Source organism: Haliotis rufescens, unplaced genomic scaffold (genome assembly GCF_023055435.1).
Source record: "Haliotis rufescens isolate VD_foot unplaced genomic scaffold, xgHalRufe1.0.p SCAF_13, whole genome shotgun sequence".
In the NCBI taxonomy this organism is placed as follows: domain Eukaryota; kingdom Metazoa; phylum Mollusca; class Gastropoda; order Lepetellida; family Haliotidae; genus Haliotis; species Haliotis rufescens.
Genome location: NW_025963813.1, coordinates 12,706,832 through 12,723,117, shown reverse-complemented (window position 1 = coordinate 12,723,117; position 16,286 = coordinate 12,706,832). Strand labels below are relative to the sequence as shown.

Here is a 16,286-nt window from a genome sequence, read left to right as displayed (position 1 = left end):
TGGTTTTACGCCGCTTTTAGCAATATTCCAGCAATATCACGGCGGGGGACACCAGAAATGGGCTTCACACATTGTACCCATGTCGGGAATCGAACCCGGGTCTTTGGCGTGACGACCGAACGCTTTAACCACTAGGCTACCCGACCGCCCATAGAAACTATAGGTACTAACCCAAGCTAACCTGAGTTTTTCAGGCCCTTTACTTTTAAGGGGTGTCCTCAATGATATCACTTTTCAGGTAGCACACAAGCTTGAGTCAGTTTGTCTTGACTTATCTTCTTTTTGATAGTGCTATTATAACATCTCACTTTGATCAGGTGTTCTTGGTTGGACTGTACATGCCAGTATCAATTGTAAACATTTTTGATTGATTTCTACCATTGCTTTTGGTATACAAGTACAATAACAAGAGCCCAATGAAAGTAGTACGTGATGAACAACATCTCAAGCTACATTATCAGCAGTATCCAGTGCTTAAGACGCTCATGAAAGAACAAGTTTTTATATTTGAAACAGGAAAAATAAATGTCTAATTTACTACATAACTGCAAACTGACATGAAAACCTATTATATACATGTACTTTTAAAAATAAGATAAAACAAATATTATTTTGATTGTTAGCCTGAGTAATAATCTATTAATAATGATTTGAGAACAGACAAGCATGAGGCAAAACAGAGATTAGCTTCTTTGAACAGTATTCCACTTTTCAGCTGTCAGCTTAGTATGAGAGTAAAGCCCAAAACTGATGCAGGTCTCAAGCACTGATCACAGAAAACATGGAAAGAATTTTTAGATTGAGAGAGGAGAGGAATTTTATAATTACCGTATTCGACGTAATAAGCGCCCCGCTCTAATAAGCGCCCACGGCGATATTTGCTAATGTATTGGCTAGTGAACAATCCCAATCAGCACCCCTTCTGATTGATCAATGTACACAATACTTATTTATTCGTGTATAATACGCACTTGTGTGTTATATCACCCTTAATTATGGGTAATTAAATTCTTGAAAGATATATCTGTCGTATGTAAACATTTCAGGCTGTTAGCTTAAACCACGAAATTTACGATCTTTCAACTCAAAATAATATTCTAATAAGCGCCCCCTATTTCTAATTTTGAGATCGCCCTGGGCGCTTGTAACGTTGAATACGGTACATATCGAATAACAATGTTATTTCAAAGTATTTCCACTTCATAAGTCTGTCTGTAGAAGAAATGAATATATGACTGAGGTTAACAGAAATTCATGACGATCATCCAAATCATGCTGATGTACGATAGAAAAATCAATTTTCCAAAAGGACCTCAGGTGCTCATGTAAAATCTGTACAAAAGTGCTTCAGGGTGCTTGTCAAATACTCCAAAACAAATAAATTACAGCAAATATCTCAGTCATCCTGTGTTTATGTACGCCATGTGGTGCAAAGTTATTCTGATTAATGACAAGCATTAGTCCTCACATATGCAGTTGACATGGTTTTATTTGAACACATAGATAAAAGTCAGAATTATTAACTGGTGACCTGTAATGTTACCATTTCACGTTTTTGCACCCGGCAGAGGAGGGGCACTAAAAAACAGAGAATATCCACCAAAACAGATGCCACTGGGCATAACAGACAAAATAGAGGTGAAACTTATATAATTGTTTCGCTGAAATTCAGTGACGACACCAGGTGTACCTTAATTACACAGACAAATGTTTCCGTTTCCCAAAGATTACTGATAAAAATTCAAGACCTTGATGTCAAATGAACAAAAAACCTTAGTTCTAGAAATAAAGTTATTTAAACTTATATATCAACAAATTACAAAATAAAATCCCAGAACAAAGTATAATTTCAAAGCTGAAGAAATCTAGACTTGCCAAATCATTCAAGACCTCACCTGGATTAATTTTTTAATTTATTCTGTAAGGTCTCTGTAAGATGAAGGTCATCAAAATAAAATTGAATTGTTTTCACAATAAAATGGACAGTTATTTCTTTACTGAGCTTCTTCATTGTTCTTTGTTCACTCACAAACTCTGAAGTAAGACAGACAGACCATTGAACTTTTAGAGAGGAACAGGAAAAAGAAACTAGAATTTCAGGAAGGTTCAGAAAAAAAGACAATATATTGGAGATATCAATACATTTTTGTACTGAAGACCCATCCGCCCAGTAATAATTGGCTGGTACCCAGTTTGTCTTCCACGATTCCAGGTGCAAAAAGTGAAATAGTTGGTTATATTAACTGATAATGATCAGCATATACCGAAGCAATACACTGACAAGAACCAAGCACGTTGATGAATTAAGTAGTGTACAGATTTGCATGCATCACATTGATGTCATTTGTCTCAAAAAGATATATAACAATTGGCAACATGTATGAGATGAAAGACTCGCTTATTAATCCTCTTACAATTGGATACCTCCTCACATGTTTCACATTAATGATGTTTCCAAACTTGGAACAAACTAATATAAATGAATCGTTCTGGAAATGCAAATATATTTGACACTTCAGCTTTTACCAACGTACAATTAATGTCAAAGGAATGTCAAACATCTGTGACCAATTAGATAAGTATTATTTCCTGGATGTAAGTATATTTACACAATTGTCACATACCTCATAATTCATTCCAAGTTCTGAGATTCATTAACAATGATTAATTATCTTGAAAGGCAAAGAGTTTTATTTTAACAAGAGGTCTGTTAACCAATTGATTCACTTCACCCCTACTAACATATTTTAATCATGTTAAGAAAACAGAAAGGCAGCATTACATCTGTACTTATTTTCTGAACTAATGATTGGACGGTTTGGGAAAATAAGTTGTAACCATGGTAACTAAATTGATAAAAGCCTCAGAGAATGTTACTTTCACCACATTGTGTACATCAAAACATATCTTACAAAAGGTTGACTACATACTCCAGCAACAAAACCCACCATTTTATCTTAATCATCTATTATCACCTGAAACACCAATCCCACAAAAAACTATTTCCCAAACAGTTAATCACAATTAGATACTCATATGGGTCTATTAATTCCCAATATGCTTTTGGTCAAAGCTTCCAACATGATAAACCATTTTCCCACTGAGATAATACAGTGCATATTAACATGGGCATTTGTACATCAACAATGCACACTCATAGGTGTTGACAGATCTTCTAAACGTGGCAGCGTACAAGTCAGTAATGTAACAAATCTCTTCAAAACAACCTGAGAAAATGGAATCAACCTCTGTCAACACGCCACCACATCTCCCCAGCTATGAAATGGCCAACAAACATCCACGATATCTACCAGCATATCTAAAATGGCTGCCTCCAAGACCAAAATGTCCGCCTCCAAGACCAAAATGTCCGCCTCCAAGACCAAAATGTCCGCCTCCAAATCCAATATGTCTGTCAACAGATTCCACAAGGCTGCCAATGGATTTACATATCGGCGTGGGGCATTGGAGCCTCTTTTCTTCTTCCTGAAAATCAAATTTGAAATTGTGAAATTATAATTTTGCTAAGAAGATCGTGACAAAATTAGGACAAAGTAGCACGCTAAAATCTGCCAGAACTGTGACTGGTGTATTTGAGACAGTTGTTAATGTAAAGATATTTATTTTTTATTTCTTTGCTTTACCAGAGGAAGAGCAAATGCTACTAAGAGTGTTTACACTGCAGTCAGCAATATTCCAGCCATATCACTGCCAATAATCGAGTCAGGACCAGGACAACTTGTCATGAAAGTGAGTGAGTGAGTGAGTATGGTTTTACGCTGCTTTAAGCAATATTCCAGCAATATCACGGTGGGGGACACAAGAAATGGGCTTCACACATTGTACCCATGTCGGGAATCGAACCCGGGTCCTCAGCGTGACGAGCCAACGCTTTAACCACAAGGCTACCCGACTGCGCCCCTTGTCATTAAAGAAAAGCACTGAGCGCCACACCAACATGGTACAATGTCATGTTATCAGTCACAGAATCTGACCACAGATCCCTGTTTTAGTTGGTTGTTACAACAAGCAAGAGGTCATGAAATCCCCCAAATAAATAAAAAGATAAATTCTAAGTGAAAAATACTATAAAGGAGGTACATATTTACACAATTTATAAAACTTTCAACAGAAATCCAATTGTTTTTAAATGATAAAAAACAACATATACTTACAATACTCAAAATGCTATCTACACCAAAAAAATAATATTTTTACATATAAAAAATACACATTTATACACTATTTATAAAACTTTAAACAGCAATCATATTAGAAAAAAAGAACTATAAAAAAATACATACTGACACTACTTTGACACAAATCAAATTAAAACCAATGTGTTAAATGTGAAAGCTGGTGTAGACGGTGTACTTGGCACAAGAGTAAATACCAGTCAATAGGGTACAGGGGTCGGGTGCATGATCAGTTGTGAGTATGTACGATTCACAAACACACAGCAACATCATATGTTCTCATCTATCACAACTAAATCTCAAACCAATCAAAACATCTAATTCTATAAACTTAACATGTTCCTAACAACTAACAAACAGTGACACGGAACTAAACTGCAGCAAGTGACAATGATTACAAGGTAGGCATTGCTGCGTTTTATCTTGCGGTAGACTGGATCAAGACTCTTCCCAACTGTTTTCTGCATTATGTGATTGTTTAAAAAATAAAATAATTATTATTTGTTTGATAACAAACTCAGGGAACCTTAGACAGAGCAGAAAAGCTATGGATTTTGTTATTTGTTGACAAAAGCTTTTTGCTCAGAATATCAAAAATCCATCAGTCCTAAAAGCTTAATTTCATTTTAATATTGTCCTCAGTTAAAAAGGAAATAACATTGATCCAGTCGACGAAGAAAAAATGCAGGTGATAAATGAAGATATATCGACAGAGTATATTGTCTCCAGGGCTGCACATGCAATAAATACATTGATGCTATATATATCCCAAAGTTAAATATATGTCATTAAAATACCACTTTCTGTTCCTTTGTGTATAATGAAGTTCAATGCTTCCTTGGTAAAATGCTGCGAGAAAGATGGGTATTTATATCCACAGAATCCCATGGGTAAGTTGAGCGAAAGAGACCTGTGCCTAATATTATTAGCGATATCCAACGGGGATGATATGACAATTTACAACCCCTTTTGTCACCGAGTCAAGACTGTCAGCCTCTTATGACAATAGTGTTGCTTTGGACTTATGCTTATTCCAAACTGGAATCTACACAGAGCTTGGGACCATTTCAAAAGTTCAATGTAGGCTAAAAAAGTTATTTCCTTATGTTTTGATAAATAACCCCAACCCTCTAAAAATGTTAATTTTGAAAATGTTGAATTCCTTGTAATACTCCAAAACACACTGTCATGAAGAATGACAAACATATGCTGGAGAGAACAAATTCTGATAACAATCTCGTGACAAAAATAGGATCAGAGGAAACAATTACTTTCTCTACAAATCAGGTGAGTTGATTTTATTGGATTGAAAACTTGCAGCGCCATTAACCCGAAAACGTTTTATCCGACATCAATCCTTTGAACTGGTCCCCCACGTGTGAGAAATAGATCATTGTCTGTCTTGTCATAGGTGTATTTCTCTGTGCTAAGAAGGTCATTTTGGAATGATTAAAACAATTTCTTTATTAACACAATGCACCCGAGTTAAGAGGTCTTCTTCCACAAGAAGAGTGAAGTCACATGACATGCATCTTAGCTTGCAGCACTGCACCAAGTTGATGGTGGGTTTGGGTTTCATTGTTTTATCATGGGTTTGGTTGAGCATACTTTGGAGGAGTGAGTGAGTTGGGTTTAACGGCGCTTTTAACACTATTCCAGTTATATCGCGTCGTGTCAGCTTAATGTGGGAGGAAAGCCCGAAGTGATGCAGGTCTCAGACGTTTACCACTTCGGCAAAAGCCACGAGCACGGGTATGGTGCTGACAAACCTAGAAACATAATCGGAGCGAACCGGGATTCGAACCCACAATCATAGGTTTCTGGCGTGGCCAAGGGACGCAATTCTGCACAGCGAATCGCAGCGCCTTAGACAACTGGGCCACCCGTGCCCCCAGCATACTTTGGAAAGGATGTTGGTCCAATCAAAGCATTTAGGTGTATGATGAAGCCAAAACGGATGCAGTTCTTAGAAACCCACAAGCATGGTTGGTGTTGACAAACCAAATGACCATCATACATCATAAATCTAGGCAGCTAACTGAGGGAAGCAACTCTGCTCTCTGCACACCCTCAGACCACCAGGCAACCCATGCTTTATTGTGGTATGACTTCACAGGACTGGCGTTTTCCATTTCACACAGAAAGTAACCATATTTCATGTCTTCCTTGGATCTGGTATAGATGAATTTAATGGTAGAAAACATGTTGACAAAAACATGTCATGTCTCCTCTTGGTATCTATTGTTCATCAGTGGAACTGGTGCTTGGGATAACTTTCATGTATCAGTGTGTTGGGTTAATTCTGTGATGTTTTCAACTACATTCTAGCCAAGTCATGAAAGAGTGCACCACAAATAGGTTCCACACACTGTTCTGTAACCATCAGGGGAACTGACTCTAGATCTTAGGCATGATGAGTGAGTGAGTGAGTATGGTTTTACGCCGCTTTTAGCAATATTCCAGCAATATCACGGCGGGGGACACCGGAAATGGGCTTCACACATTGTACCCATGTCGGGAATCTAACCCAGGTCGTCAGCGTGATGAGCCACTAGGCTACCCGACCGCCCCTTAGGCATGATGAGAAAATGCTTTATCCATAAGGTCAAAGTTGAAGTATATAATGGCTACATCACATGGGCATGTAAAGACTTAACATACTTCTCGGGTATGATATGATGACAGGGAGTGAATGAGTGAGTTTTGCAAAACCCTGCTTTTAGTAATATCACGGTTTGTCAGAAAAATACAAGTGATGAAGGTCTTAGCCTAAGACTCTTTGGCAACTGCTGCCTTGGTGAAACCCATGAGCTTGTGTATGGTGCTGACAAACCTAGAAACAGATGAGCAAGGAATGCAGTGCCTTAGAGACTTGGCCAACTGTGCCCCCTGACTTGGTATGGTGACAGGGTATGACAAGACCGTGTGTGTGTTTGAGTTTGGTTTTACGATGCTTTTAACATTATTCCAGTTATATCACAGCGTGCCAGCTTAATGTGGGATGAAAGTCCGAAGTGATGCAGGTCTAAGACGTTTACCACTTCGGTGAAACCCACGAGCACAGATATGGTGCTGACAAAGCTAGAAACATAATCAGGCTAACTGGGATTCAAACCCACTATCATAGGTGGTTGGTGTGCACAAGGGACGTAACTCTGCACAGAGAATTGCAGCGCCTTTGACGACTGGGCCACCCGTGACCCCTATGACAAGACCGCCTTAAGTGGTGCATAGAACATCCCTCTTGAGGGTATTTCAGTTGTATCACTGCAGGTTTGCTTAATGTGGGACTTCTGCTCAAAGTGACACAGGTGTTTTACCTCAAAGATGAAAACTGAAGCAAATCTAGGATTTGAACCAACACCTCGTGGATCCTGTGAGCTAGGGAAAACAACTGTTCTGCTAACTGCAGGTACACCAATGCTCATTTTGCCAATGTTTGTTTGTTTGTTTGTTGTTTAACGCCGCACTCAGCAATATTCCAGCTATATGATGGCGGTCTGTAAATAATCGAATCTGGACCAGACAATCCAGTGATTGTCATCATGAGCATAGATCCACGTAATGCGGACCCGATGACATGCATCAAACAAGTCAGCGAGCCTGACCACCCGATCCCATTAGTCACCTCTTACGACAAGCATTGTCGCCTTTTACGGCAAGCATGGGTTGCTGAAGACCTGTTCTACACCGGATCTTCACGAGTCCATTTTGCCAATGAAAACAGCTGAAGTGGCGATTTGATATTGCTTGAAGGCTTCAAAAGTACATCAGAACCGCGAAGATCCGGGGTAGAATGCTTGCCGTAAAAGGCGACTATGCTTGTCGTAAAAGGCGACTAACGGGATCGGGTGGTCAGGCTCGCTGACTTGGTTGATGCAAGGTCATCGATCCCAATTGCGTGGATCGATGTTCATGATATTAATCACTGGATTGTCTGGTCCAGATTCGATTATTTACAGACCGCCGTCATTTAGCTGGAATATTGCTGAGTGCGGCGTTAAACAACAAACCAACCAACCAATCAAAAGTACATCAACACCTTGAAATCTTATCAGATTCATCAGGCTATTTAAACCAATGAATTATGGTTTGTAAATGATCCGTGAATTGCGACGAAACACAACATACATGCCTAGCAGCATCTACAATAAAAACATATGAACTCAAAAAATAATTATGGACAGCACAAATAACTCACAACACTATGGTCCAAAAGCTTAACCAAGTTATACATGGGGATCGTCCCAAAAGTCCACAGTCAACAGCCAGACATATATTCATTAATGAATGAGTCTCTTTTACTGTGAATCTTATTTGTTTAGGTCTTTAAATAATACTTTAATGTTATCCCAGCACTTCCCTATTGAATGAGGTTTCTTGATTAACATAACCATTTCTAAGTTCCTTGAATATATATCACGGTGACAGTATATGCTTAGACAATAATGTGATACTACACATCTTGGGTTTGCAGCAAAACCAGTTAAATACTAAAATTAAATATGAAATGTTTATGAATGACAATGAGGCCAAACTGTGGATACAAGTAAAGGAGCTCTTTGTGATGAAATGTACAGTTATATTTCTGTCAAAATGGTGAACTGTATAGTTCTTAAACAGTGAATGACTATCTCGCTATTCACCACATTTATGAGGTGGGTGGTAAAAATGCATTTAATTCTGCTTAATCTTGCAGTTGACTGAACTGTTGAGACAGTCCCTTGAGTAATGGCCGTTACACAGTTGGGAGCTCCCAGCAGCACAAACTAGTCAGTGTTAGTAGAGATGTTAAGTACTCAGAGAGACGCTGTTATTTGCAAGACAACAGTAAGACATGGCGAGAGCACAATATGTTTACAACATGCGTCAGAGAACAGGAAGTCACTCTCTTTCTTGTCCTGCTCACTGCTTCTTGTGCACTCAGCAAAAGATGTGACATTTTTGGAAAAAAGATGTGCACTGCAAGGTGTTTGATTTATCTATTTCAATGAAAAGTAGTTTTCATTAAGACTTGTCTGATGTTTAGATGACAATACACGAATGAGATTAGTTACCACTAAATTGAGTTAGGTTTAAAACATCTTTGAATGTATTTTGGTTGAGTCTTTATGGGCGTTTAGTTCAGTTATCTTCATGTGGGAGGAAAGCTCAACGTAGCACAGGTCACTTGAAACACACAAGCCTGAGTACAGTGCCGACAGACCAAGGACCTTAACCAGGATGAATAGGATACTGGCACATGAAGGGACGTAACTCTGCACCTGGGACACCCACTCTCTTCATGAATTCCATGTTACCTCTGATGACTTAAGATGATATATTATTAATATATTAACAGACTTAATTCTGATCCAGATCCTGAATCTAAGAATGACTGGACCTGATCAATGTAGAATGTTCATGTAAATGATGTAAGTATCATTTAGTATCACTGAAATGCGCAGCTGTTCTAAATTCCGACATTCCCGGGGTTAAAAGTTTTTTGTATTAAATATGTACTATTTTTTAAGATTCTTACGATCAACTAAGAATATATCCACTGGTAAATATACTCATAAATATCTAAAGTTTTTTTTATCTTTTTCAGATGGATGGGAACTGCAAATGATATATAAATTCTGTATTTTCAAAAGGATACTACACAGTTGAAATCAAACTAACTGAATTTCCCAAACATACATCAGACAAGACCTTAATCAAGACCTAAGCTCATCATTTACAACACAAAATAAATCAGACACAAGGTAACACAAATATCAAAAAATCTTTTGAGACAGTGTGAGTATGCACAAGAGAGAGAGCAAGACTAGAGAGAGTGTCCCTTGTGAGCGTGGGAGCACCTGTTGCAGGGAGACGACTGACATCAGACGTCCAGTTGCTCCTGCTGTGTGTCCTTGTCTGCCGTGTCATCCAACTCATACTTATCTACATTGTCATCATTATATTGTTCCTCATCTTCCTCCTCCTCCTCCTCTGAAATAACACCCCCACACCTGGTTAGTACCAGAACACACAGCAGTTGAATAAGGAACATCCATACCTTCTGTGATGTCATACTTTCAACCCATACCTTCATCTCACATCATACACATGGAGTCTTTAGATTGTCTGGTCCATCCTCAATTATTTACCGACCGCCGTCATGTAGCTAGAATATTGCTGAGTGCGGTTTAAAACAAAAAATAATACATAATATAGTCATACCAATCTCCTTAAAATCAGATCTTAGTTGTCTCTGCCGATAAACAAAGATCTGAGGACATCCCATTACGGGTCAATCAAAGCGTTGCTTACTAGATCATGAAAGTGACAGTCGGAATGTGTTTTCTAATCATGCAATCTCGAAAACGTTAAAACGGGTTATTCTGAACGACAGTTACGGCCCTTATGACTGATTCTGTCAAAATTATCGTCTATCTCTCGCTTTCATGGGATAAACATTTGAACAGAGGAGGCGTTGCACAGTAAGTAGGAAGCACTGCTATACAATCGCAACCATATATTAGACATGCGGAATGTCCGTTTGTTCAGTTTTCAAAAGAACTGTGTCAACATATTTTTCAAGCGTAGTCAAAATGGAAGTCGTCAGGTTGAAACAAATACCGTAAAGCTCGACCAAGCTGCTTTCTAATTGGCTGATGTCGACTTCTTGTTAGTCATTTCAGTGACTGGTCAAGGTTCGCGAAAGGTCGTTCTGACGTGACCCGTAATGGGATGTCCTCAGATCTTTGTTCAGCACCCAGCGAGAACTAAGATCTGATTTTAATGAGATTGCAGTCATACATACACATACAGCAGCCATGACACAATACAGTCAATCATTCTTACACATCAAAGCCACAAATACTGACATATGATAGCACTGAAACATTATTGCCATACATAATGATACATTGCAGCACTGATGCAATATAGTTATATTGATACATTGTGCCAACACAATACAGCAAACACGCTTAAACATTGTAGCTTGACAAAGCACAGCCATACACAATGTCCTATCTTAGCCCTGCCCTACCACAATATAACCATATAGCCCTGATATAATACAGCCATACACACTTGCAGCCCTGGCACAAGACACACTGATACATTGTAGGCTAACTGGCCTGACAATACAGACACACACTCTCTTACAAATTGTAACCGTAACACACCATAGACCTGCCCTGAGACAATGTAGCCATACACACTGAGTTACACACATGATTCACACACAAAGCCCATGTACCAGTAGCACACAGCCAACAGAGTTCAGTACTGAAGACATTTAGCACACCCATGTCAGTGTTCCCATAGCATTGTGAGTCCACTGATCCAACTGATAAAGTAAGACTCAAACATAAATAGACATATTTCTCATTGAAACTGATTATGACTACAGGGACTGTGTGTTTTATTCTCTTGCAGGTCATCTTGAAAAGGGAAGTACGTGGATGCATATTCTTAACATGACAGCAACAGTATGTCTTCACCCAATGCTTGCAAGTTTGATTAAACTTGGTCCAAACACTCTTGTTAAAACAGGTGCCTGGAGAAGCTCAAGCAAAAACGTTCTGAAGCATTTTTACAAAGGAGAGAAGCACAGGTCTAGATAGTTCCAAAGGACCACCGGGAATACCTTATCTATATCACATACAGTTATACACATTATCTCTTGCAACATGATTGCAGTACACTTGTGAAGCATGGATGTTGAGGAGTCCTTGTAATCATCCTCATGATCAAAATGAAAGATTTTTGGACCGGCCATTTATTACAGGGGTTGGTTGGATGTGAGGGTGTGTGTATTTCAGACGTTTCTGATGGACTAATGTACTGAAAACATAGATCCTCCCCTGATGCTTGTCTTATTTTTAGATGACCCTCCCTTCATCCTGATAACCTGCCTGAAAAGACAATGCAAAAGCAAAAATATTGTATCATAGACCCTCCCCAAATGTGTATTACTTTTTATGCTTGTCATAGTTTTTGTTGACCCTCCCCTGATTCCCTCTGACCCAGCCCACCTATAATAAATGACCGGTTCCTGAGGATCTATTAAGAAACACCTCCAAGGCCCTTGTATCACTATTACTTCCAACCACTGTCAAGGGATTAATGCCAAGTCGTATCTTTTCATGGTGGGGAGGTTGTAACATTGGAGGGCAGCTCACAAGCATCTTGGTGCTGACACACCAAGGGTAAATGTTGGATTCAAACCCATGCCTATCAGATCCTGGCAGCTGGGTGGGTCGTGGTGCATTACACCATGGGGTCAATGTAACCTCAAGAGATTGGTAAGAATTAAGGCCCTGTTCACACTGACTCAGTAGTTCTGGAGATTCATGTTTAATGTGCAGGTCGGACACTTGCATTCCATGAATCATAGTGACTGACTGAGTATGGTTTTTATGCAGTATGGCAGATCCACAAGCCACATGATAGTCTGGTTGGTTATTGATTGCAAAGCTGTACACATTCGGACCACAAACACCAACTTAATTAGCTGTTGGCTGACAAAACATACGTGACACTATTGAGTGATTGAGTATGGTTTTATGCAATATTCCAGCAATATCATGGCGAGAGACACCACAAATGGGCTTCACACATTGTACACTTGTGGAAAATCAAACCTGGGCCTTTGGCGCAATGAGAAAACGCTTCAACCACAAGGCTACCCAACCGCCCCTCTCACACTACTGAGGGAATGTGTATGGTTTTATCCCGCTTTTGGCAATATTTCAGCAATATCATGGCGGGCGACACCAGAACCAGACTATTGTCACATGCAGCAGATGCATTAAGTACAAAGATGACAGGGGCACATGGGTCACACTGATTAACTTCAGCCTATAGTTCTTTGAGCTGATAATTATGAGTGTTTTTTAACATGAGTGAGTGAGTGAGTTAGGTTTAACGCCGCTTTTAACAGTATTCCAGTCATATCACGACGTGTCAGCTTAATGTGGGAGGAAAGCCCGAAGTGATGCAGGTCTCAGACGTTTACCACTTCAATGAAACCCACAAGCAAGGGTATGGTGCTGACAAACCTAGAAACAATATCAGGGCGAACGGGGATTCGAACCCACAATCATAGATTTCTGGCGTGCCTAAGGGACGCAACTCTGCACAGCGAAATGCGGCGCCTTAGACGACTGGGCCACCCGTGCCCCCATTTTTAACATGAAAGGATGGACCTTCAATAAGTGCAACAATCATGACAACTGCTGCAATTCCTGCAGACTGTTCATTCTATGTGAACAAAAACAGTTCATATTTCACACAATTCAAATAAATTTTCCTCACATTTGCTGCATCTATTCTTGATTCCTCCCCCACCTCTACAAGTCCTGCTGAGGCTAGATACTCATCATTAAACAGTGCTGTATTGGGAAATCGTGTCATTCCATTTAATAAACCCCTCAACTTTAATGTTAATGAATGCTGTTTCAGGTGATGAATAAAAGAAACCAAACTGAAAATGAAAACCTAATCTGTATCTTCTTTAACGCTCATTGAGAGTGAACGCACATTTAGGTCATTTGCTGCTCATCAGGCCATGGGCGATGGCATGGGTAATTTTCTGTCAGTTCTCACAAGGGAAGATAACTCTACTCTCACTAAATAGGCATGACATCTCAGTAACTAGAAACCATTGACTTGCAATCTATATTTCATTCTTTTGAAAAAAATATAAAGAATAACATATTAATCATACCATAGCATTAAATTGGCTCAAACAAAAAAAGACAAAACACTATTTGGCCCGACACGAAGACCATAACTTATGGTGACAATAAAGGCAGGATAATAAGGATACTGTACACGCTTACACGGTATGACATAAGCTACCATGATTGGCAGAAGCAGCGACTACAACTACAGCAACATTTTCACCCACCTTCTCCTTCCACCTGCACACCATCGCCATCCTGAAACGACAAGGATAGCTCATCATTTCTTGGATTCAAACCCTTGACGAGTGGATCTTGGCAATGAACTAGACCACTGGGCCACCATGCTTAATCAAACCATTTAATTGGACACTTCTCTTAAGCCTAAGTGTAGTCGAGCTGCCTTAGACTGCTTGAACACAATTTCAGTGATATCATGGCATGACAGATTGATGTGAGTAAAGCAGGGACCCCCTAGCAAGGTGAATTATAAATCTATCTTTCAATGCATATATAAAGATGTATATAGATAGATTGAATATGGAATATCCTGTATCACTTCAAGAAAGAAAAGTTTGAAAAAACAAAAACGATATACCATAAATACCTTGCCCATGTTCTTTCCCAGACCAAAGTTTGGGATCATCATTTGCCCGTGACCTTGAGGCTGGAGAGGAGCAGCCTCTTTCTCAGCCTGGTCAAGGTCATTCCCTGGGGCCAGTTGCTGCTGTGGGATGTGTTTGTCCTCATCAAAGTTTCGGTTAGGAAGCAGCGGCTCTTGAACCTGGCAACAACACAGGATAAGAATAATACGAGACCTGCACTTAAGTTCTTAACACAGGTGAAGTTGAAATTAGGGCTCCTTTAATTGAGCAAGTGAGTGAGTTATGTTTAATACAGATTTGAGTGAGTGAGTGAGTATGGTTTTACACCGCTTTTAGCAACATTCCAGCAATATCATGGTGGAGGACACCAGAAATGGGCTTCACACATTGTGGCCATGTCGGGAATCGAACCCTGGTCTTCAGCGTGACGAGCGAACACTTTAACCACTAGGCTACCCGACCGCCCCTAATACAGATTTGAACAGTATATGTTTATGTCATGGCATGTCAGAAAAAGTGATTGAAAAAGTTGGAAGAATGATTTGGATGATAAGTAGAATATCTTCCTGGTGTCTTCTGATTTGAAATAACACTCATCTGGATTGTTGATGAGTTTCAAATCAAACGACACGAGGGTGAGAATCTACAAATGACTGAAAATATATCTATTTTACCTGATATTTACATCCAACATAGAAAACGTCTTTAAACATATCAGAGGGTTCCTGTATCCATGTATGTTTTACCCGAAGCTGATTGAAATCATATCTCTCTATTTGTTCTCCATAATGCAGCCTTTTCACAGCAATCCCAGTAAAGCAACTGATTGGATTGGGTGGTTGGACTGCGTTTTTTATTGGTACGGTATGGGAAATCCAACATAATAGCAATTACTGTATTGTCTTTTTCTGACTTCTTACTGGCTGCGGTTATACAGCTGGAATATTGTTGACTATGGCAAATGCAGGCCTTTGCAGTTGTTCTGGAGTATCTTTACAGCTGATACTACTTCCCCACCACCTACCTGGAGATTAACTGGCCCCTCGTTCTGTATCCTGTTGTCATGGTCATTGTTAAGGCCCTGCTGGTTGTCCTGAGCGTTTATCTGGAGCTTGTTGTTGTCCAAGTCCTGGTTGTTGAAATCAGGTTTGAAGATCTGACCCTGGTTCTCCACCATATCGGGACGAACATCCTGTAAATCCTACACAAACCAAATCCTTGTTAAACTGGGCAGATATATCAGATAGCTCCCATGAACTAAACAAGGCAACAATCAAACCGGTGCGACAAGTCAAGTCCATTTTCTTCCATTTTCCAACATCACTGAAGGCACTACAACAAAGTTCTGTTGTCATCCTATTCTGGAACTATTCTCTGTGGAATTATTTTAGCAGATCACTAGTTACTTAAATTATCTTTAATTAAATTACTCAAATACTCAAATTTTGATGTGGATATTCTGAGTGGGGCTGAGCGTGACCGATAGCTTGGAGAAGGTGGAATGTAAATGAACTGAAATATTTTCAAATTTATATCTCAGTATATCCTTTGAGAAGTTGAGATGTAACCATGATACACTGGAAGACCTCTGACTGGTTGCTTTAAGGTCCTTTTGAACAAAATCGAAAGACTCCCAAGCTTTTTTTGTAATTTTGCTAAATCAAATGAAATTTCAGAAGATGTGAAAAGTGTCATAAAATTTTTAAAAGTAGACAAGGATATCAAAGATGTATTGTTATTATACTGGTGAAAAATACACAAAATATACTATCAAAATTGCACACACTATAAGTTGAAAAGCAAGGAGGATGGACCGTAACTCT

At 39.3% G+C, this 16,286-nt stretch overlaps 1 protein-coding gene across 1 annotated transcript in view; it reads right to left on the bottom strand.

The window, feature by feature from the left end:
- Positions 1 to 1,037: 1,037 nt before the first annotated feature.
- The window catches only part of LOC124139122 (Golgi integral membrane protein 4-like), a 91,721-nt gene continuing 76,472 nt past the window's right edge, over positions 1,038 to 16,286 (bottom strand). Inside the window, exons 34-38 of the mRNA XM_048394200.1 lie at positions 15,488 to 15,664; positions 14,457 to 14,642; positions 14,086 to 14,116; positions 10,040 to 10,172; positions 1,038 to 3,486 (exon numbers count right to left, since the gene is read on the bottom strand). Of these exons, the coding sequence (XP_048250157.1) occupies positions 10,063 to 10,172; positions 14,086 to 14,116; positions 14,457 to 14,642; positions 15,488 to 15,664 (504 nt within the window). The 3' untranslated portion in view covers positions 1,038 to 3,486; positions 10,040 to 10,062. The remainder of the gene's footprint in view (positions 3,487 to 10,039; positions 10,173 to 14,085; positions 14,117 to 14,456; positions 14,643 to 15,487; positions 15,665 to 16,286) is intronic.